The sequence below is a fragment of the Lampris incognitus genome, chromosome 21, assembly GCF_029633865.1.
Source record: "Lampris incognitus isolate fLamInc1 chromosome 21, fLamInc1.hap2, whole genome shotgun sequence".
In the NCBI taxonomy this organism is placed as follows: domain Eukaryota; kingdom Metazoa; phylum Chordata; class Actinopteri; order Lampriformes; family Lampridae; genus Lampris; species Lampris incognitus.
This window is the reverse complement of record NC_079231.1, coordinates 17,715,662-17,737,308: the sequence shown is the minus strand read 5'-3', so window position 1 is coordinate 17,737,308 and position 21,647 is coordinate 17,715,662. Positions and strand designations below refer to the sequence as shown.

Genomic DNA, 21,647 nt, shown 5'->3' with positions numbered 1-21,647 from the left:
AAATGGATGAGAATGTGAGATTCTCAGAGACAGAATCTGATGAGGACTTACAGCAAGCAGCATGCAGTCTAAAACTGGGCTACGGGCCAAGCCAATCTCAAGTCTCCTGGCCATTCTTAACTATTAAATGGCAACTTATTTGTTTGGTTATCATCAGAAAGTTGGCCATTTTCTTTTGACAGAAAAGCAAAAACCGAATCAGACAAAAAAAATAAAAAATTCATGATCCCTTGTGCGATCTTTGCCAGGGCCATATAACCACTGAATCAAAAACTCATCCTACCAGGGATTTTTTTTTAACGGTCTGCAACAGCAAGTGTGTTGCCCAGTTTATGTCCCCCACTGGAGTGCCTTCTCTCCCTCGTTCCATTGCCCAGCATGGACTCATCTTGGTCTCTGATGGTGTGCGCTGCCAATTAGTGTCCCCCACCTGTCGCCATGGGTCACTGGTGCAGGCATCTGCTGGGTGTGAAATTGGCCATCTCACTTTCGTCCCTGAACTTTGCATGGCCCCCCCCAATGCCCCCCACCACCACCAACACACACACACACACACACACACACACACACACACACACACACACACACACACACACACACACAGATCTGCTGCCATGACCGACCATGACCTCGGTGGCATGGCCATTCAGTGCGGATGGGAAAAGTGGGCCGGGTGTGATACAAGTAATATATCTCTGACCAGGGCTGGGAAAACAGAAAAACAAAACCGTGCATCACTGTCATATCAATTCCTGGCTTCAGGTCCATTATCGATACATGAAAACGTTGTGAAGGACTTCAAAATGTGGGATCTTAAGAGCAGAAGAAGTTGCTTCTTCTTTTTCTTCCTGGTTGCTGGAATTTCTATTAAACCATACAGAATAAAGGTTGATTCAAGGCTTGTTCAAGAGAAAAAAAATAATTATTTCATGCAGTTCACTAAAGCTGAAACCAGTTTCACCAAGGAGTATTTTTAAAGATCTTTCTAGAAGCAAATCAATATCAAATCTGAGCCAGCCATGCTAAGGTATCAAAACATTAATAAAACAATATTTCAGATCACACTTCATCTTCCACAAATGCTAAGATACAGGCATCAAGGGTAGATCACGCTGACTCTCGCTGACTCAAACTTCCAAGCAAGTAAAAAAATGAATCGATTCTTCCAAATCTAGACCAGTTTATGAATAAACCATCAAAATTCCTCGCTGCAACATAGGTCTTAATGTGACGTAAGAGGTGCAAACAACCGGTTTAATCGTCCTTTGTATGGCCTGCCAATATCAAAATAAACATCCAAAACCAGTGCTATGGTTGTAGCACAGGCTTTGGTGGTTGGTTAGGAACTGTCAGCACTTGCTCACCTGTGTGACGAAAGTCGGGGATTGAAAAGTTAATGTGCAGAATATACAACACTCGTTCATCCACTGAAAGTGCCGTTTCTGAAGTCCACCCTGCAGTCTTAACTTCTGCACATAAATACCTGTGGCACAGCAGGCATCACAAGGGAGTGCTGCTTGGTAAATTACGGCAGGTTCCCTTTTTATTGTGCAGTCAATCACAACCAGCTGACAAGTCTGACCACGAGATGAGACAGAACAAGGACACATTCTGGCAAGATGGGGGAGGTCACACAGGGCTTTTTGCCATTGTAGTTCCTTTTTAAATGCTTTTCAGTGGATAGGCTGCATCACTTGGCAATAATCCAACAGCATGCTCCTCACTCAATGGAAACCGCCCTTCCAAGTGATGACATCATGTGTAGGCCAATTTGTATTATATGACCTCAATACTGAAACATCTTCACATGGGAAGTCTTGATAGGTCAAGTTCAGAATAGACCATTTGATAGCGACCAACACGGAGGCTGTCATTCATGCAAAAAATACAAAAGGGGGAGGGGGTTTGAGGGGCATTCCAGTGTAGGGCCCCTTCAGGCTGCATCTCTGTTGCCTCATTAAGTGGAGCCAATTAAGGAGATCTCTTCTCATTATAACAACTGGCCCCTGGGAGCCAGCTGCGCCTGTCTATCAGCCTTACTGTCTTTGGCTCCCTCGGGGGGGGGGGGGGTAAAAGGAGGTTGTCTGCAGGGTGTCTCCAGACAGTCAACTGCTTTACAATAAGGTGCTGGCTCATCCATTTTGTGACCGCAAGGCTTCACTAAAGTCCATACGCAAGCTGCAATACGGAGGCACACAACAGACACGAGGCACAGAGCACTTGCATGTTGGGTCTTGTCAAAACACAATCGAGAAAAAAGAAATAACTGAAACCTTTTTTTTTCTTTTTCAGGTGCAATGATGATGGCAATGTGATGTGACGTATCGTGGAGGAGGACCGAGGAGTAAAACAGAGAGCAACGAGAACGAGAACAGCTGAGTCCGACGTAGAAAGATCTGATGTGCAGTGATGAGACTGACTATCAATAATTAATGAACGAGTACAAAAGGTCAGACATGCCAGGAGGGAGCTGCCTGCTGCTCTATAGAACTGCTTTTGGCTTCGCCCGGAAAGGTACTGACAACAGCACTCACAGCTACAGTACTGAGGGTTTTACATGAAGCTCGGCTTAAGATTTGTCAGGTGTAAGGAGGGCATCAATACTGACGCACTGATTTTTATCTACATATTTCTTTACAGTAGGGAAAGAGATCATCAGCACTTACAAGACATGCGGATTATCAGTGGTGAAATTTCCCCTGAAGACCAACGCTTTTTCTCTTTAAGACCACCACCTTTTCTCCTTCTGGTGTCGGGTATATTTTGGTGTGGGTGTAAATTGCTCAAAACAGCCAAAAGTCATAAGTACTTGCAATACGTTTCAAGCCAAAAAAAAACATTTCCTATACGTATTTTTCTTAGTTTTGATTTGCATTTGCATTTTTTCTCCCCAGTTGCATCTGACCAGTTATCCCACTCTTTCGAGCCATCCCGGTCACTGCTCCACCCCCTCTGCCGATCCGGGGTGGGCTGCAGACTACCACGTCTCCTTCGAAATATGTGAAGTCGCCAGCCGATTCTTTTGACCTTAAAAGTGAGGGGTTTCACCAGGGGGACATAGCATGTGGGAGGATCACACTATTCCTCCCAGTTCCCACTCCCCCCTGAACAGGCGCCGACCAGAGGAGGCGCTAGTGCAGCGACCAGGACACATATCCAGATCCGGCTTCCCTCCCGCAGACACGGCCAATTGTGTATGTAGAGACGCCCGACCAAGCCGGAGGTAACACCGGGATTCGAACCCCTGTGTTGGTAGGCAACGGAATAGACCACCACGCCACCTAAACCCCCCACCCCAGCATTTGTATTTTCAAATATGATGATTTTTGTTATAATTAAAGGGTAAGTTCACCCCGAATCAACCTATTCTTCAAGCCTCACGTTACAGTTGACTGTCCCCAAAAACAGGTAGCATAGAAAACCACATACCACACATTATCACTGCTCCTGCAAGTAATAAACAGATCAGCATAGGCTTGATTATAAGCAGGCATATGCAAAGTATAATGTCAGCCTTTTTGAATGCAAAGGCATGAATCCAGTAAATATAAGCCTGTGAAATCCAACACTAAAATGGTTTTCATGGCCCTACATTTGTCACCGAGGGAAGAAAATCCATAAAAAGTAATCAATAAACATGTTGAGAATAATAACCCATTCCTGCCATACCATAATACTAGCCACCCCATAGATCTAATATATATGTTGCTCTGTATCAGTATAGGCTACGCAGTATTACAGTTATTCACGCCAAATCCACTCAGATACCTAATTGTGTCTGTGGTATTGAACCTGCATACATCTGAGCTCCCTGTGTGGCATGGGAGCCACTCCCTCCTCTCAACCCCAAGAAGTCCTCGGCAGCGCCGCCGGAGCAGCTGGAGGTGAAGTGCCTTGCTCAAGTGTGCCTGGGCGGTACTTGCTGAAGAAAGGGATTATATTTTATGACTAATTCCCAGATCAGCGTCTATTTTGGGTTCTACAGCTACACCCAAAGGGAGAGGCTGTGGAAACCATAGCACACACACACACACAAGCACACACATGCACAAAGCGGGTAAGTGCAGTGGCCCTATTAAAACATCAACATGTACTGTGTTGAATCAGTCTAATCAACAGCAACACAGTGCTGCGTTTCTGTTCGTGGACAAATACTGACATCAATTTAAAAATGAAGTCCCACTGGAGTCATTCCCCACAGGAAAACACCAGTCTGTAAAAGTTGCGTAGTTCTTCTAAGAGCGTTGCCATTACTCTGATAACACTTCTCCTGTCTTGATGTGAGAAGGAACACATAACAGCAGAAAAAAATTAAGACAACGGCTGACATGAAAAAAATGAATAAATGGACCCCTCTACAACCAAACCTGAAGGTCTCCTGATAAAACGGCTCCAACAAAAATTTGGTTTGGAGCTCAACGTGGGAAAATTTACATGAGGCAGTGACCCAAGGTTTCCCTCGGGTCACTGGCGTTTACACATCGCCGGGTCTCAAAGTGTTTACTCCTTCCTTCCAACAGGCCTGTTGCGCGTCATTATCACCAAGAGCAGCCCTTAGAAGTGTACGCACCTTGCTGCCTCCCGACAACAACAAGAGAACTCGGACGCTCAACTCTCGACCGCTTGACCACAGAGCTCGGACACCACTGTGCCTGCTTAGAGATCCGACACCGCACAGTCAGATACTCGGATAGAAACATCTATAAACCTCTTTTTTTTTTTGGCCTCCCCCCCCCGTTTCTCCCCAACTGTACTTGGCCAATTACCCCACTCTTCCGAGCCGTCCCAGCCACTGCTCCACCCCCTCTGCTGTTCTGGGGAGGGCTGCAGACTACCACATGCCTCCTCCGATACATGTGGAGTCGCCAGCCGCTTCTTTTCACCTGACAGTGAGGAGTTTCACCAGGGGGACGTAGCGCGTGGGAGGATCACGCTATTCCCCTCCCCCCGAACAGGCACCCTGACCGACCAGAGGAGGCGCTAGTGCAATGACCAGGGCACATACCCACATCCGGCTTCCCACCCTCAGACACAGCCAATTGTGTCTGTAGGGGACGCCCGACCAAGCCGGAGGTAACATGGGGATTCGAACCGGCGATCCCTGTGTTGGTAGGCAATGGAATAGGCCGCCATGCCAACTGGATGCCCTATAAACCTCATGTAAACCATGCTAAACACCGTTCTGTTATGTGACAGAAGAATGTAACCCAGTCCACATACATTTACAGTAACTCTGCCTACTTCAACCAGTAAAAGTCACATTAACAAGGGGAAAATTTGTCTCCCGACTGCAGGTTCCCATTGTCTCTGAACCAAGTAAAAAAAAAGAAGTACTTAGGCCTACATATAAATCTGTAGCCGATTTTATCGTTACAGTGCAGGCCTCTGAGGTCAACACGCCGTTGCTAAGAATGTTAAGAATTCATAACTTAAACAGGCTTGAAGATAGAGCTGCATACTGGCAGCATCTGAATCAGAGATGCACACATGCATGGTGAAAAAGGACAGAGCTGCCCGAACTCGAAAAAAAAATGTGACGGTATAATAACATATAACCATGTGACAAAGGCCTGTGCTGTATGCTTACATATACAGAGAATTCTATTTAAAAGACTCAGATCAATAAGAGACAGACAGTAGTCAAGTAGTAAATTAAGGTTTTGTTTCAGAATTAAGCCTAAGTAATTAATTAATTAATTAATAATTTATTTTGTCATTGTATTCTTACAACAAATTGTATTCTGACAACAAATGTGTTCTCTGCATTTAACCCAGCCTATTGCATAGGAACAGTGGGCAGCTGCAGCACCCGGGACCAACTCCACTTCTTCTTTCCATTGCCTTGCTCAGGGGCACAGACAGGAGTATTAAACCTAACATGCATGTCTCTTTAACGGTTGGAGGAAACCGGAGCGCCAAGAGGAAACCCACGCAGACACGGGGAGAACATGTAAACTCCACACAGAGAGGACCAGGGATGGCCTGGGGTTCGAACCCAGGACCTTCTTGCTGTGAGGCAACAATGCTAACCACAGGGACAACGTGCCGTCAGTTAGAAAAGTAACATAACTGCAGTGTTGGGTAGTTAACGACATGTAGTTCAGTTATGTCCTCAATGTCCAACAATGTCGTCTCCTTAAAACACACCCTCAGGCTGCCTAAGTGAGGTCTTACTTGCCCTGGTTACTAAATTAAACACTGTCACACTTTACTCTTTGTCACTTCAGTTGTACCTCTGTGTAACTATTTGAGATTCCAGACTCTGGTTGTGATAATTTTCCACAACATAGTTTGGATGTAGTGGAACTACTTTTGGCGGAAAGGTGGTGCAGTGGTTAGTGTGGTCGCCTCACAGCAAGGTCCTGGGTTTGAGCCCCGGGGTAGTCCAACCTTGGGGGTCGTCCCGGGTCGTCCTCTGTGTGGAGTTTGCATGTTCTCCTAGTTTGACAAGCTACAGTTCTTTGAGAGTAGTGTAGTTGAACATTTTTTATTGTGAAGTAACTAGCAGTTAGTTCATCAGTAGTCCAACAGTACTTCTTTGCCTTCACTTGGAGGCTTTCTAGCGCTTTACATCTAGCAGCATCCCTTTGCTTGGCTGCATGTCTCATCCGTGCTTCTTTCTCCTCTTCCTGTGCAGCCCTCTTGCGCTCTTGTGCACTTACACGTTTGTTTTTTTTTGCAGCCGTTGTAATGCTACATGTCCACTTCTTGTTTCATAAAATTAATCAATAAAACACAATAACAAAAAGGTAAATGAATATATTGTAGCAGACTATATGGGCACAATTCACCATAATTGGTAGACACGGGCCCTTTAAGAAAGGGTTTCTGGGTTGAGAGGGCGGCGCAAGGCCCTCCTACCCTGCCCCCACCCCCAAAAAAGTCCCTAAGGTTCCTCAACACCCCCCACCCTACCCCCACACCATCGCAGGGTCCCTAAGGCACCTTCTGTGGGCATCCCGGCCTTCACACCTGTACGGCGAAGCCGTTGCGGTTGGGCCATCTGCCCCCCTCCATGTTGACTTTTTCTATTATGGTGAACTCTGGGGGGACATATGTCGCAGATTCTATGGAAATAATTCACTTTCATACAAAACCAACAGCCTGAGCAACATGGCGCTGCCCCAACCGATCTACTCCTCGCGCCGCCCTCTCAACCCAGAAACCATTTCTTAAAGGGCCCGTGTCTACCAATTATGGTGAATTGTGCTCATATAGTATGCTACAAAATCAACTATTTACATCTCTTTACATTAGGTTGTTGTGATTAAATATCGACATAGAAAAATAGATGGGTTAAGAAATACGTATAAATAAAAAAGGCAAGACATTGAAACTATGAACTACTATGAACTACAGCCATCCTCTACAGTTAGACCCTTTTAGCTTTTCTTGCTGTGAAATAATCAATCATGTCATCTTATGATAGCTGTTCTGAAACTTGGTGGTTTATGCTTACTATAGAAAGTCCAGTTAGACGTTCTTGCCCCATGGTAGTCCTCAAGTTTTTATCAGTTTGAGCTTAGAGAAGCTCCTTTCTGCAGAAGCCACTGTTATTTGAAGCATGGCAGAAATTCTCAACGTTGCCCACATGTTAGGATGGATTTCTGCCAGGCTCTTTTCATATAGGAAAGTCCGAAGTTGCATTGGAGTCAAGTTACTTGATGGCAAGTTGGGAAACCACGCCGATTCTGAAGCCAGTTTGCTATCTTTTTCACGTTTTTCCTCCTCCTCTTTCTTTCTTTTTCTCTCCTGGGGAGCAGATAATTCAGGCTTTTTTAAGACATGTCACCATCATCGTCATTAACAGCAGAAGTCACTCGATCAGGACAGGTAATTTAGGGTGGCGCCCCCCCCCCAATCACCACAAGTTAACAGTGAGAATGGGGGAACAGAGCCAAGTCCAAGTTCCAATCAAGAAAATTATTTCGCTTGTGTATAATGTAATATATGCGGAAAACATGTTTATATTATATTGATAGGGGTGCATTAAAAAAATAAGTTTTGTTTTTTTAGGTTGAAGTTGTATGTCCCCCAGACCATCTTGTGCCCCTAGCATTTGCCTATACTGCCTAGTCAGTGAAACAGGCCTGTACATGACCTACAGAGCTACTGGTGTAAAAAGTCAAAACCATATAAAATAGTCAGCCAACAGAAAAAAGCAAATGTCCTTACCTCAGGTGATCTAGCCACTCGCCCCTCAAAATGAGCCACACAGTGCAGGGGAGAGAGTGGTGTGGTCATAGACAAACCTCCTAGCGTTTGCTGATGTCAGCCACGGTCCAGCAAGACTAGAGTAAACTAGAAGAGTGTACTCAGCAGAGTGCAGATCCCCGCCAGGCATATCTCCCCTTCTACGTGTGATCAGACTTGGTGACAAAACACCCCTTTTTTCCGCCTACCGGGAGAAGGGAAAATATGGAGGCATTGCCTGTGTATCTCCCCTTCTCCAGTGCTCGACTTGGGGGACAAACCAGCCGAGGAGTTAGCGCTCAACTGCAGTATAAAACAGGTTTTTTTTTAAAGGTTTTGAATCACTGCAACGACGAGATGTCCTTGATCATAGAGTCATAACTACGTACAAAAAATATTAGGCTGACAGGCCCAGTAGTATGTGAGATTAGCAGCGGGGACACACACACACACATACACACACCAGTGTTTTTCCTGCCATTATAAACTTTTGCAGAGTGCCCAAGTCAATTGAATGGGAAATATTGGAAAAAAAGTTGTTAATATGCAGCGCTCATGCTAAAAAAATCTACCTAATAAAAATGTTTTGCCTGTCAGTCTGTGGATGTGCAGCCTCCTAGGTGGACCCTCGCACGAATGCGACCAAGTCTAATATGAACTTGCACTTTCCAAAGAGAAAAGGTTTGCTATGCAGCCATTTTGGTCTAACCCTAACCCTCTATTTATTTTCATAATATAATAAAGCTGGGCAGTGACAAGAATATGCAACACTTTCTGTTTTGACTGCAACCTAGAGGAAGTTGTTCCTTTATAACTTTCACATTTTTTTTGGATTATCAAAATTCTTTTAATAACTTTTGATCACGTTGCTGCCCAATCTGAGTCAACTACAGTAGTTGCGAGTTGTGCATGCGCGAGTGTTAAGGGTTTACCCAGCTTTATTATATTATTATTATGAAAATAGAGATTATTATTAAATACAGAGATCAGCAGCGAATGATTTGCTGACTTGCAAAATATGATCGACCCCTCGTTTACTTTCAAGACTCATACCCGAATACATAATGTTGTGATGCAGTCACTGCCCGATCCAAGTCAACCGTGCTCAACTCACATCTACGGTTGACTCAGATCGGGCAGAGACAGAGAGCAACATTGGTCGAGCGAGCTGGAGTGTGAATGAAGAGAGGGAGCAGCGGTAGCGAGAACAAACATTTTTCTAAGGTTTTGAATCACCGCAACCATGAGAGGTTCTTGAACATACAGCCATAACTGTGCAAAAAAAGATTTAGGCTGATAGGCCAGTAGTATGCCGCAGATAGATACATAAACACACAAACACACAAAAGTGACCGAATGCAATGTCCCCTCCATAACAGCCACGTAACCAGTGATGTAATGTGAGGTCCTCACAACAGGTCCTCACAATTGAGTAGAATTTTTTGCTCAATACAGTTCACTCATATGAGCGTGACAGAAATACACTATAGAAATCCTTAAGGAGATTTGTCTGTCATCCATACCCCCCCCCCATCCCAAAGAAAAACTCTTTGGATCTGGACAATTCACTCAAGTCACCCAAACTGATGGGAAAAAAGCGAGTTGTTTGCATCCCTGCTGAATGTACCATCTTTTGCGTGTCAAGACGCTACACTAGCAAACAAAGCCTTGACCCAGCTGTCATTCAGCATAGATAGTAAGTCCTTAACACTGAACTCCCGTTGCTAAGCGGGACTTTAGTCATCACCCAGTCTAAGCCTCCAGTGGCTGAAATACAAAGAAATCGTCACTGCCGTGTAATAAATATTTGCTACAGAAATTTGTTAACAGATATTTTATTCAGAAAAAAAGTTAATTACCAAAAATGCTTTCATACACACAAAGCCCATGAAGCAGTACTGTTTGGCAGTGGCATCAGTACGTTCAAATGATACCCAGCCCCAAATATGTCTGACCTCCTTGACCCAAGTCATGAGAGATAAACTGGTGAGTTTCTTTAACTCCTTTTCCGAAGTTTCCCCTTTGATTAACATCCTTTATCTATGCCTATCCCTCCATCCCTCTCTCTCTGCATCTCTTTCTTCTGGTCGGCCAGACTGCGAGGGATGTGAGGGTGAAATCACATGGATCAAATGAAATCTGGCGTGGTTTGAACTCGGCGGACGGGTTGCATGCGTGTGCGTACGAGAGGCCCCTGTTAAGGAACTGTGTCTCCTCGGGGCTCATCAAAGCGCACCGCCTCCGCCGCAACCCCATGTTAAGCTCAAGTCAGTGCCTCATTGTGTCTGTGAATGACCCTGGGGAGACACCGAGGGCCCGCCGTGCCACAGACATTCCCCTCCACATGTTTGCTCTGCCTGGGGTGTGGCCCAGTTCGAGGGGATTACATTGAGGAATGCGGCATGGCCCATCTTTTAAAACAAGGATGGGGGCAGCTCCCCGTATGGCAGAGGTGTGTGTGTGTGTGCGTGGGGGGGGGGGGTTAAGTTCATGTTCACTGAAGCTTCCTAGAAACGTTAATATGCAAATACAAAAGGGTCAAAAGTCGGCAGTTACGGTAGAACTGAGCTGGGAGGAAATCTTGACTCTGCCAAAAAAGGGTTTGAGTGAGTGAAGTTCTCGGCGTTCCACTGTGTGGTTTCTGTCCGGTGCCGCTGCCGTGGTGTGACAGACTAGTGCTGTGTGACAGCGTCATACTGAATTTTAATCACAATCTTTGATAATTGGTTTAACAATCTTGCGCCACTTCCGTGCTGGGCTGGACATTGCAACCGGCAAACTGGTAAAAAGCCTACTTTGCTCCCTCCATCATGTCCTTATTTCCTGACATTACAGCACACACACATTTATTTCCTCTATTCAACGTCTTCCACTGCCATTCACAGCACCCCCACCACCACCGCGGAAACATCAACAGCCCCTCTCTCCTTGTCTCCTAACATCCACACCTCCTCGTCCTCACCTCCTTGCTTCCCACAGGGTGCAGATTAAGATTTTTTTTTTTTTGACGGAACGAGGGAAAATCAGGGCCCTTTAGCCCCAGGGGAGCCAGGCTGGGTCTCTGACAGAGATGAGAAAACACAAGGCACACCTGGAAGGACCTGCTATTGTTTTTCCGGCTCCACCACTTTCTCTCTGACAATCTGAACTCAGTGAAATGTGATAGTGGTTAGATGCATTCAAAGTACAAAAAAAACCCCACAACACCCACCCCCCCCCCAAAAAAAGCAAAAAAGCTCACTCAGCTGTGGAGGGTGTGGGTCACCTGGTAAAATCTCAGACTGGTAAAATAAAACCAGAAGGAGTCTGACTTCTGGGTAAACGAAAAAGTGCTGTGTAAATGAAAAAAAAAAAATCAAAAATCAAAAACAATTAGGGGTCTCCTTAGTCTCTGTTTCACTCTGCTGTTTCAATTTTGCTTCTACTGAAACCCTATGCAATGATTCACGCAACATTTTCGTTGCCCTCAAGCAATGACCTAACACGTTTAAAAGAAGCGCTGGAGTATTCGGTGGAGGTTATGAGAACAACATCGCGTCTATGGAAGGACGAGCGGTCTGGAATGTAAATTGACTCCGGTGCCTGGAATCGAAATCGTGTCCATTTCTGCAGGAAGCACTAACCTAGTCAGCAGACAGGGACAGAGACAAAGCACTAAAAGGGAAAGAGCTGGAAGCGGGGAGAATTGAACCACAACAAAAGGCCACTGTCAGAGTCACGGCTAGTGTGACATCATCGCATGACCGGTGCGATTGCTTTTATTCTATTAAGATTAGATACCCTCATTCATTCCTTACGCCGCCCTGCCCACACAAGACACAGTTTCCACGGTAACAGCTCAACAAGTACCACAGCTCTTGAAGGGGAGAGCTCCGACCAGCTAGCGTGAGCTGTGACGCCGCAGGAAAAGTGCTGTCGAAAATCACATTCCTTGCGTGTGCGCTTACGCTATGAAACGTGGGAGGTGCAGGGGGAAAAAAGTTATCAGTGTGATAAAATAAAAGTCCAAGGTGAATTTGCATGGGTCTTCTCTGTGTGTTTTAAATATAGAGCCATGCATGCATGCAAAAAAAAAAAACGTGGCTTTATGCCTTTTTCATGTAAATGTTCTCGTTTCTAAATCTGATCCTCAGGTAGTGCTGAATATGAACACATTCAGCTTCTGGCGTGGCCACGGACGGTGAATAATGGGAGTAAAAGATGTACGTACGGTTGATAATGAAATGTTTGATGGAAGTTGATATATCTGAACATTTCTCACTGCCCCGTCTGTCGCTGACATCATCTTTGTCAGAAGTGTCGGCGTTGTCGCTCAATAAAAATGAATGATACCCAGCTTGCTGTTTAATCATCTACCGATCCGACGTTAAACAGCTTTACTTGGAGAGAGATGAAGCAGCTCTTCCTATTTTAAGAGATGACAAATGCCGTTTAGACAGACTTTATATCTAAATCCCACAATGGAGAGCGGGAGGACAAAAAATAACCCCAGCCGAGATGACAGGCTCTGGAAACAAAACGCCGAGAGTAGCTATGGAGCTCAGGATACCGATGCCTCGCTTCAGAGCAAGGAGACCAAAACAAGGCAGTGACAAGAGCAATTCCTCAACATCAGTTTTTCAATGCAAACTACGCTAACGGAAAATGCAAAGCCAGGCGTTTCAGTTTCTGTTGCCCCTGCAGATCTTTGCTCAGCCACAGATGGCTGGGTATCTAAGTTGTGCCAGCGGCCTCCATTTGCTTGCTCTCTTCATCCACCCCCCCCTTCAACTCTGCCCTTGCCCCTGCCTCAACTCCGGCATCTGCCCTGTTTGTTAGGGCTTTACACAAAGAAAAACCGAAAAGGCCTGGTTGTTCACTGTGTGCCTTCCATGAGGGGGAAACTGAATGATTATTTCACACTCTACAGGAAAAAAAACCTTAAAAATTGCAGCAAAAGGGGGCATCCGGGTAGTGTAGCGGTCTATTCCATTGCGTACCAACATGGGGATCGCTGGTTTGAATCCCCGTGTTGCCTCCAGCTTAGCCGGGCGTCCCTACAGACACAATTGGCGGTGTCTGCAGGTGGGAAGCTGGATGTGGGTGTGTGTCCTGGTCGCTGCACTAGCGCCTCCTCTGCTCGGTCGGGGTGCATGTTCGGGGGATGGGGGAACTGGGGGGAATAGCGTGATCCTCCCACGTGCTACGTCCCCCTGACGAAACTCCTCACTGTCAGGTGAAAAGAAGTTCGGAAGAGTGGGGTAATTGGCCGGGTACAATTGGGGAGAAAAGGGGGGGGGGGTTGCGGCAAAGACAGCAGCGATTCTTAAAAGTCAAACATATTACACTGCCCTAAGTGTCTATTTCTTAATGCCACCTTTAAAAAGCTGGGTTGTCATCATTATGACCTCAAAATTACACAGCCTAAACATCACAGCCTAAGTAATTACATTTGCTGGCAACACTTAAGAGTGCACCTTACTCTCAGACCTGTAAAACTTTGGGTCAAAATCATAAATACAGATAAAGTACAGAACAACCCTAAGTAAAATTGCAGGCATGTCGCCTCATTATACGAATAACTTGACTTTTTTTTAACCTTGGTCCTTGGATGACGTCAAAGGGAGCTAGCTGTCGTGAAGGTCAAATGAGAGGAATCATATTGTCAGCTGTGGGGGGAAAACCCCGCAACAACTGTCTGGACACAGACAAAATCTGACCAATCAGATGAGTCAAAATCCTTGTTGCAGGACTGTTGCATACCACTTTCTGGCAACTACAAGGACAGAACGGCTCTTTCCATTAGGGCTGCGCCATATTGGAAAAAACTCATTGCGATTTTTTTTTCCTGCGATATGAAAAAATACAGGGATTTTCACCAGATGACTTGAATAGCTCTATCTGTAAAGTATGAATCCCTCTAGAATGATTGGGGTGATTTTGTGGGGGAGTTGTTGGGAAATTGTGAAACGTGGGCGGTGCCTTTTTTCGCTATTTGTACAGGAAGAGGAGGAGATGGAGCAAGAGAGACAACACGTGGCGATGGCCGAGAGGAGTCATGGATCGGCTCTGACGTCATCCGAATCGGCATGTAAGCATCATGCACCCGCCACCCACCCAAACAAATAATTTCCTCCGATTTAGAGACCCGCACTCGATTACACATTACCATTATTTCTCAGTGGGATATATGTAAGCGTGATGACATGGTAACATATTACACCATGTTTGAGGTACCAGGTTTGACGCTATCATATACCCACAGTGCTTCGCAGCTGTTGTATGACATCCCCAGCACTTGCCTCGTCATGGTTAAGAATTTCACTAAATCGCTCCCATACAGAACTTTTCTGCCCTTCCCTTTTTTTTTCTTCAATTCTCCTTTTTTAATTTCCTCTCAGATCTTTTTTGCCTCCATTGGGGCATGCGGCATGGTGGCCCAGTGGTTAGCACTGTTGCCCCACAGCAAGAAGGCCCTGGGTTCGAACCCCAGGCTGTCCCAGGTCCTTTCTGTGTGGAGTTTGCATGTTCTCCCCGTGTCTGCATGGGTGTACTCCGGGTGCTCTGGTTTCCTCCCACCATCAAAAAATACATGTATATTAAGAGTTAATACTCCTGTGTCACTGACCAAGGCAATAGGAAGAAATAACTGGAGTTGGTCTCCGGGTGCAGCAGCTGCCCACTGCTCTTACACCATAGGATGGGATAAATGCAGAGAACACGTTTCGTTAGAACCTACAATGACAAAATAAAGTGGCTTTCTTTCTTCTTGCTGTTCTAAGACAAATGGATGCCGCAATTGGCCCAATGAGAGTCTGGTCTGCTAATTCCTGCCTGACGAAAAATGAAGCTTAAGGTATGTCCACATTATTTTCTCCATTAACAGTGCATAATTTCACCCACCCGCAACACAGCCACTATTAATCAGAATGATTAATCTCGATCTGCGGATTAACCGTGGTGCCCGTGGATATAACTGTGATCTGTGCATCACTAGCCCAGAAGTAGACGAACATGTCGATGTGTTACGGAGTGATAAATGACAAAGTTCTAAGCATTAAATCGGAGTAAATTATGTTATATCAGACAGAATTCGCTTGTAGATTAGACATGGAAAATGAGAACCGTGTGAGTTTTGCTTTTGTATCAAGCAGCAAAAAGTTGTATCATGAGGTGTTTGAGTTAATTTGCCTTACTTCACGTAACACGTCCTGCGATGTGACTATTGTGCATGCACACAATGCGACGATGACGATGTTGAAACGATATATCGTGCGGGCCTACTTTCCATGCTGCTCTGTTCCATGATCTCACCTTTCTGACTCGGCTGAAAAAGACCCTTCCGCTTGCCAGCCAAGTAATGCCTGGCAGGGCACAGCCCCAGATAGATAACTCCATCAGGTGAGAGGAGGTGAGGAGACCCAGGAAGATGATATGGGTGTAATGGGCTGAAATCAGTCAGGCGTGGAGCGAGGCAGATTTCCTAATGCTTAATAAAGCACTCATTCATTTACCTGTCATGAGGAAAGTCTACAAGAGGGAAGGCTTGAGTTCGAAGGACAGGGGTGTGCGCGCACGAGAGACAGAGAGAAAGGGAGAGCGAGAGAGAGAGAGTGAGATAGAGGGTGAGATCTGACAATAAGAGGCCACCTACTTCTTCAGCAACTTGCATTGAGTACAATGAATACAGTAGGACAAGTCTGAATTCCTAGAGAACAATTAACCAATGGTAAGAGTGCAAAGGTCAAAGCCGCAGAGGCCTGGCCATAGCGTTAACAAATATTTCTGGGTCCCTAGAATTCCCATGATCGACACAGAAATTCCTGGGAAAGAAATAAGAGCTGGGTAGATTTACTTTTCTGAGATACACGAAGTCTCCCTGTTTCTTCCTCAGCGGAAATATTTCTGCCTAACAAGGGAGCAGAGGTGCTCCCTCGATGTTCATGGTAGGACACACTGTGTGTCCCCAAAGGGTCTGGACCCTCTGAGCATGCACATAGAGTGAGTGCCATGTGTATGCTCAGAATAACATCCCTATATGTTATTCTGTTCATTTGAGGTTCAGTGAGTGTTTGCCCTGTTACCATTTTTTTCTCCCCACACATACAATCCATTATTAAAGCTAGTGCAAGAGAACCATATTAACGTTTTGCACTGACCATTTTGTTTCCGCAGTTAGGACTGACTGATCCTAGCTTTTAAAGGAGCGCAAAAAAAAAGTAATGTAATGGGCAGCGGATGGATGTCGAGCCTTTCTTTGCCTGGCGCAATAACAAACCGATCACAGGGTCTGACACAGGCAAGCAGCTGGAAGAGGCTGTCACTCAATGGCCGAGTGCCGAGCAATAACTCATCATGGCTTACCATGAACCGAGCCCTTGCCAAAAAACAGCCGAGTGAACCCTCAATATGGTTAATTTTCGCCACGGGAAAGTGAGTACGTGAATGAATGTTTGCGATCGAGAGGTACGCTGTATCTAATGAAGCGGGTGTGCTCACCCTCTGAGAGTCTTCATGGCTCTTAAGCGAATGGTACTGAAGGTGAAAGTGGTGGAGTGGAGTTGAGTTTAACTGGCGTGGGGTGGGCAGAGTGCCATGCATTTCAGGAAGGAAGGGGTCATGACCTCGATGATGTCCACAAATTGCAGGTGAAATATAAATAAAGCAGATGGTTGGGGTTGTGTACTTTTCAGGATGGGGAAGCTTCCATCAACATTACATCAACACCGTGTCGACGTATCAAGAGGCAGTAATGAAGTATATAAATAAACAGATTGGGATATGATAACATCTCCATTTACTGATATCAACTACGTTCCTGCTATTTTTAAATCAAATTGCACGACCTCATGATGGCACACACCTAGATCTAGGTGAAAATGTAATCCAACTTTCAGCTTTGACCTTAAATATGACCTTGGAAGAAATGTGTAATATAGGCTACTTCCAGCGCAGTGCGCTCTATCTTTGGCTGCTGTAGTTCATGCAAAGCTCTTCGCAGTTCCACTTTTCTGCTCTACTTGCAATCGGCTATTTATCATTGTCACAGCTGTGATTTTTATTTTTAATTCAGACGGCTCTGAAAATAATGGGGTGTTCTTCTTCAGTGCAGTTGTCTCATTTCGCAGCATGTGGGGCTTGGGTGAAGTGACCTTGTTATAACCAAACAGACTATGAAAGTATCTGAGTTTTGAGCAAATTTAATGGATTTTTCCCACAGTGAAAAACAAATTGTTGTAAAACGACTCTAACAAACTCCCAGCTCCATTACAGCACTATAACCCCTAATATAAAGGGGAAAATAGGACAGATTGTTGCCGTGTAATAAAGGTGACATGACACCCACGTGGGGTTCAAGGCCACAAGTGAGCAAACAGCCCAAGAGAAATCTGACAGCCCGATAGAAGACTAGATAAGATAAAAGAATAAAAGATGGCTATCGAGAAGAAAGCTGGCACACAGGAAACACTCCTTGAATTTCTGAAATAAAAAAGCAAAACGCCTGACAACACAAGCTCTAGTTATTTTATTTTTTTTGTTGTTGTTTGCAGCTTTCTGCGGGACAGCTGACGCGCATCCAGGAATAGAAGCCCTGCGATGACCTGCTGAGATCAGATGTTGGCCCACAAGTACAAATGATGGATGCGGCACGGTAACATTAGAACTGAACGTATCAATGAAAAAAAAAAAAAACATCACATACGCATTGCACAAGCAATTTACACACATACTCGTGCTCACACAGCGCACCACTGGGTGACATTGAACATGACAGGAGACCTCTGTGGCCTTTAGCTTCATAGGTCAGGCTAGTCTGGTGACTGCAGCATGGCATGGAGACCTGACACACATGCTAATCTGAGCAGACAACCAATACCCATCCTCCATTAGGACACACCGGGCTGTAACATCAGATGCTATGTTAACACTGCGGTTACTATATTCATCACACTGCAGAAATATAAACCAAAATTTTCTTTTGGCATCACGTCAGTTGGCAAGTTCAGTAGATTCTGGTTTGGAAAGACATTGTTCCCAAAACAGAAAAAGGACAATTTAGATGGTTTGTTCCTGCGAAGAAGACCTTTAGCCCGACACAATAAATTTGCATGAGGGATTAAATGAGAATAGGAAACAGAATAGAGCAGAAGGTGTAATTTCCTACATTACACAGCAGTGGCCTACTAGAGTTGATGTTGCTCACCTTTAGAGAGTCGAAACAGGCAATCACCCTCCCATTCTCCACCTGGCAGCTTTTGGGCGGGTGTGCAAATTTGCATTCCTCGTCACTGCGTGAGCAGGTCCCCCTCTGAAACTGCCGGCATACTTCCAGAGTCAGCCATTTTGTGTCCCGTATTGAAGCAATGTTTAGAGCCATGTCAGCAGTGGAGCAGGCTTTGGGGCTGCGTTGAAACGGAGCCACTTGGTTTTAAGAGCAGGGTTGTCCTCCAAGGAGTGTCTCAGAGAATTCCAGTGGGGGTCAAGGGAAAAAAAAAAAAAAACAACGAAAAAAGAAAACGAAACGATAACTAAAACCAATGGATCATGTAGCTAAAAAAAAATATCTGTTTCAGGTCAATGGCTGAGGCTTGCCCTTGCAGACTGCAGAGCGTTGGTAATACACTGGCAAAGCCCCTGTGGCCAAAGCATAGGAAAGTGCTTCTATGGCCTGGCCTGTCAATCAAAGAACATTTATTCATCAATCATCTGGTCTCAGGTGCACACCTCTGACAAGGCAGAGGGGAGCATGCTCAAAGATAGGCTGCGTTGGCTGGACCGATGTCCCCGAAATGTCCTTTCTGTGTCTGATTATAGCTGGAGGAGGGTGGGAGAGGGGCGTGAAACTAATGCTATTTTGAGGTGTGATGGCACAGTTTAGGACAACGCTTGCCCTGAAGTTGGTGGGTTATTACTATTTAAGCGTCCTCAGTGCTAACTCGCTGTGAGCTTTGGCAGCTTGGCTGGCCGTGCAGCAGTTGTGCCTTTCCACTTGAGTTTCTTAGCGCCAGGGACAGGTAATGAGGGGACCAGCTGGGTCACCAGAGTTTGTGGTTGAGTTATCTACTGTCACAGCTGTGTAGGGGAAATGTCCGAAGGTGCTCTGAGATGCCGAGGTAACTTCATGCGGAGGTGTTTTCTGACAAGGCACTTTCTGTCAGTGATCTGAAAGGGAGAGAGAGAGAGAGAGAGACAGAGAGGGAGAGTTATTTTCAGAGAGAGAGAATGGCTAGCTTAAATACAATGGACAACAATCTATCTAATAGGCTTCAACAGGCATTAACAGTGTTTGTTGTGCGCCTGTCAATCTGAATTTATGTACATCTCCTAGACTGCCTGAAGGGTTGCTGGCTCAAAAGAGGTATGAAGGGGTATAAAGCTGATCAGGCAGTGAAGAGGCAGTTGTGAGGTTATTCAGAAGCCACTTGGGTTTAAGTCCGACCATCATTAGCTGTGCCCCATTGTGCGGGTGAGTACAAGCCCTCTGGCTCTCTGAGGTGTTGCACACAAAGTGGTGAATGGCAGCGGCCCTGTGCTGTGAGACAGCAGACTAAAGTGAGCCAGAGCGAGAGAGAGACAAAAAAGCCCCGGGGTCCAACCTACCCTGTAGAGCAATGCGCGGCGGGACAGCACAGCCAATAGAAAAGCGTGCAGCGCAGCACTATTCCGGGCCGCCATCCAAAAGTGAGAGAGGGACCGAGACAGATGCATGTGCCGGTGCCAGACACGATTATGACGCTGCCCGGTACCCTGAAGGGCTGCCTCTCTAGCCCCATAACACTAGCTGGCCTCCCACCATCCAAATTAGACGCCGGCTCATTGACAGCCAGTCAATTTACATTTACGGACTGAACGTGTGTGCGTGTGTGCGTGTCCGTGAGCCTTGCCTCGTCCTGTTTAAGGGCACTGGTCTCTATCTGGCAATTGTCTAGGGAGAGACGAGGGACAATTGGTAGAGCTACAATCTGAGGAAATGGCCTTTAGCTTGGCGTACGGAATCCATTACCGAGTGACTACTGCGTAAGGAGTTCTTGCTTGGCACATCTGGAAATGTTTTTGTGCTAACTAGGGGCGGGAAAAGGGGGTTGGGGACAACAGAGCCAGGGAGGAGGAGAGGAGTTGTAAAAACCTACAGCTGTGGGTTAAACGATTCCCCATTCACTGTGTTCATAAGCCTCGGCCTAGTATCTATGGGACTACTGCAAGCCAGTCACTAGTCACTAGCAACCAACCCCCAAGCCTGTCCCAGTCTTGCACCACCGAAAAACGATCGAGAACCCCTGAGAAACAGAAGCTTGAGCAAGTTCTGATGCCATATGATAAGGTTCACTTGACATTAATAAGACAAGTTGAGACGTGTATTCAAACCGTCTACCAACTCCGAAAGAATGAAATTCTTTCATGACTTCGCTTCGTCAAAAGAAAGAGCCATTGGCAGCATTCAGTGAAACTTATCAGATGTGGGCCAGATGATGAATTCGCATTATCTTAGGCTTACGTTCTTCCAACTTCCCACCTGTGTGTGTGTGCGCTTGTGCATGTGTGTGTTGGGAAAGGGGTCACCCACCCCAGTTGCATGAATGCAAAGCAAACATTGCAATAACCTGACAGCGTGAGATGCACTTGTATCTAAACATTGATCTTTCCGAGCTCCAGCACGCAGCCAGCTGTTAGAATAAAGCACCCATCTACCAACCCCGTATGTTCAATACATCCAAGCGTCACCTGAGATGAAACAAAGACCTATATCAACCAGCCTTTACTTTCAATTGCTACAACAAAGCAGGGAAGTCTAAGCTTCACATTCAAATGTGAAGTTTATTTCGGTTTGAATTTGATATTAAATAGTGTCTTTATAGCGCTCCACAAGATTAAATGAAATCAAATGGTGAAACAAAACAAAACAAATACGAGCAAGAATACAATGGAAGATTTAGCGCTTAGACCACAACGAGTGGCAGAACGATGCCTCCCAATGTAATCGCCCATTACGCTGGATGATTAGCCTATGCTGATCTAGACCCGTGAAACCTGACTACTGTGTAGCGAATCATATTGTCCCACTTTACTGCTGATCACAGAAAATGGGATGAGAAGCTGCCTTGCCGTATCGTACAAAGGCCCGGGCTCCGCTCTCCAAGGCAGGATTTAATTTCACATCATCTCCCCTGGGAGAGAGTCAATCGCGGCGAAGGAGACAGTCAGGTAAGAATCATGTCAGATCTGACCTTTCACAATTAATCCCTTCTTATTTTTAGAAGCCACAAGAAGTCCGTGGTCTTGCTAGCCTACTTCTTCTTCCAGAGTGTGAGAAAGGGAAAAGGTGCCATTCCTGTGAAATGACTTGGCCTTGACTAATTGAACGAGGTATATTGGAACGTTATCAAGGTATATCAGACTGATTTTCCTTTTGTAAGAGGGTAGGTTTGAAGTATGGATATTCTTGTAAAAAAGAAAAAAGAAAAAAGCGTGGGCTG

General features: G+C 45.6%; 1 protein-coding gene across 6 annotated transcripts in view; it reads right to left on the bottom strand.

Annotated features, from left to right (window-relative positions):
• Positions 1-21,647, bottom strand: part of mbnl2 (muscleblind-like splicing regulator 2) — a 64,894-nt gene that overhangs the window by 35,351 nt on the left and 7,896 nt on the right. For all 6 annotated transcript variants that reach the window (XM_056300921.1, XM_056300918.1, XM_056300920.1 and 3 more), the window contains exon 2: positions 18,377-19,335. In XM_056300921.1, the coding sequence (XP_056156896.1) occupies positions 18,377-18,550 (174 nt within the window). In that variant the 5' untranslated portion in view covers positions 18,551-19,335. The remainder of the gene's footprint in view (positions 1-18,376; positions 19,336-21,647) is intronic.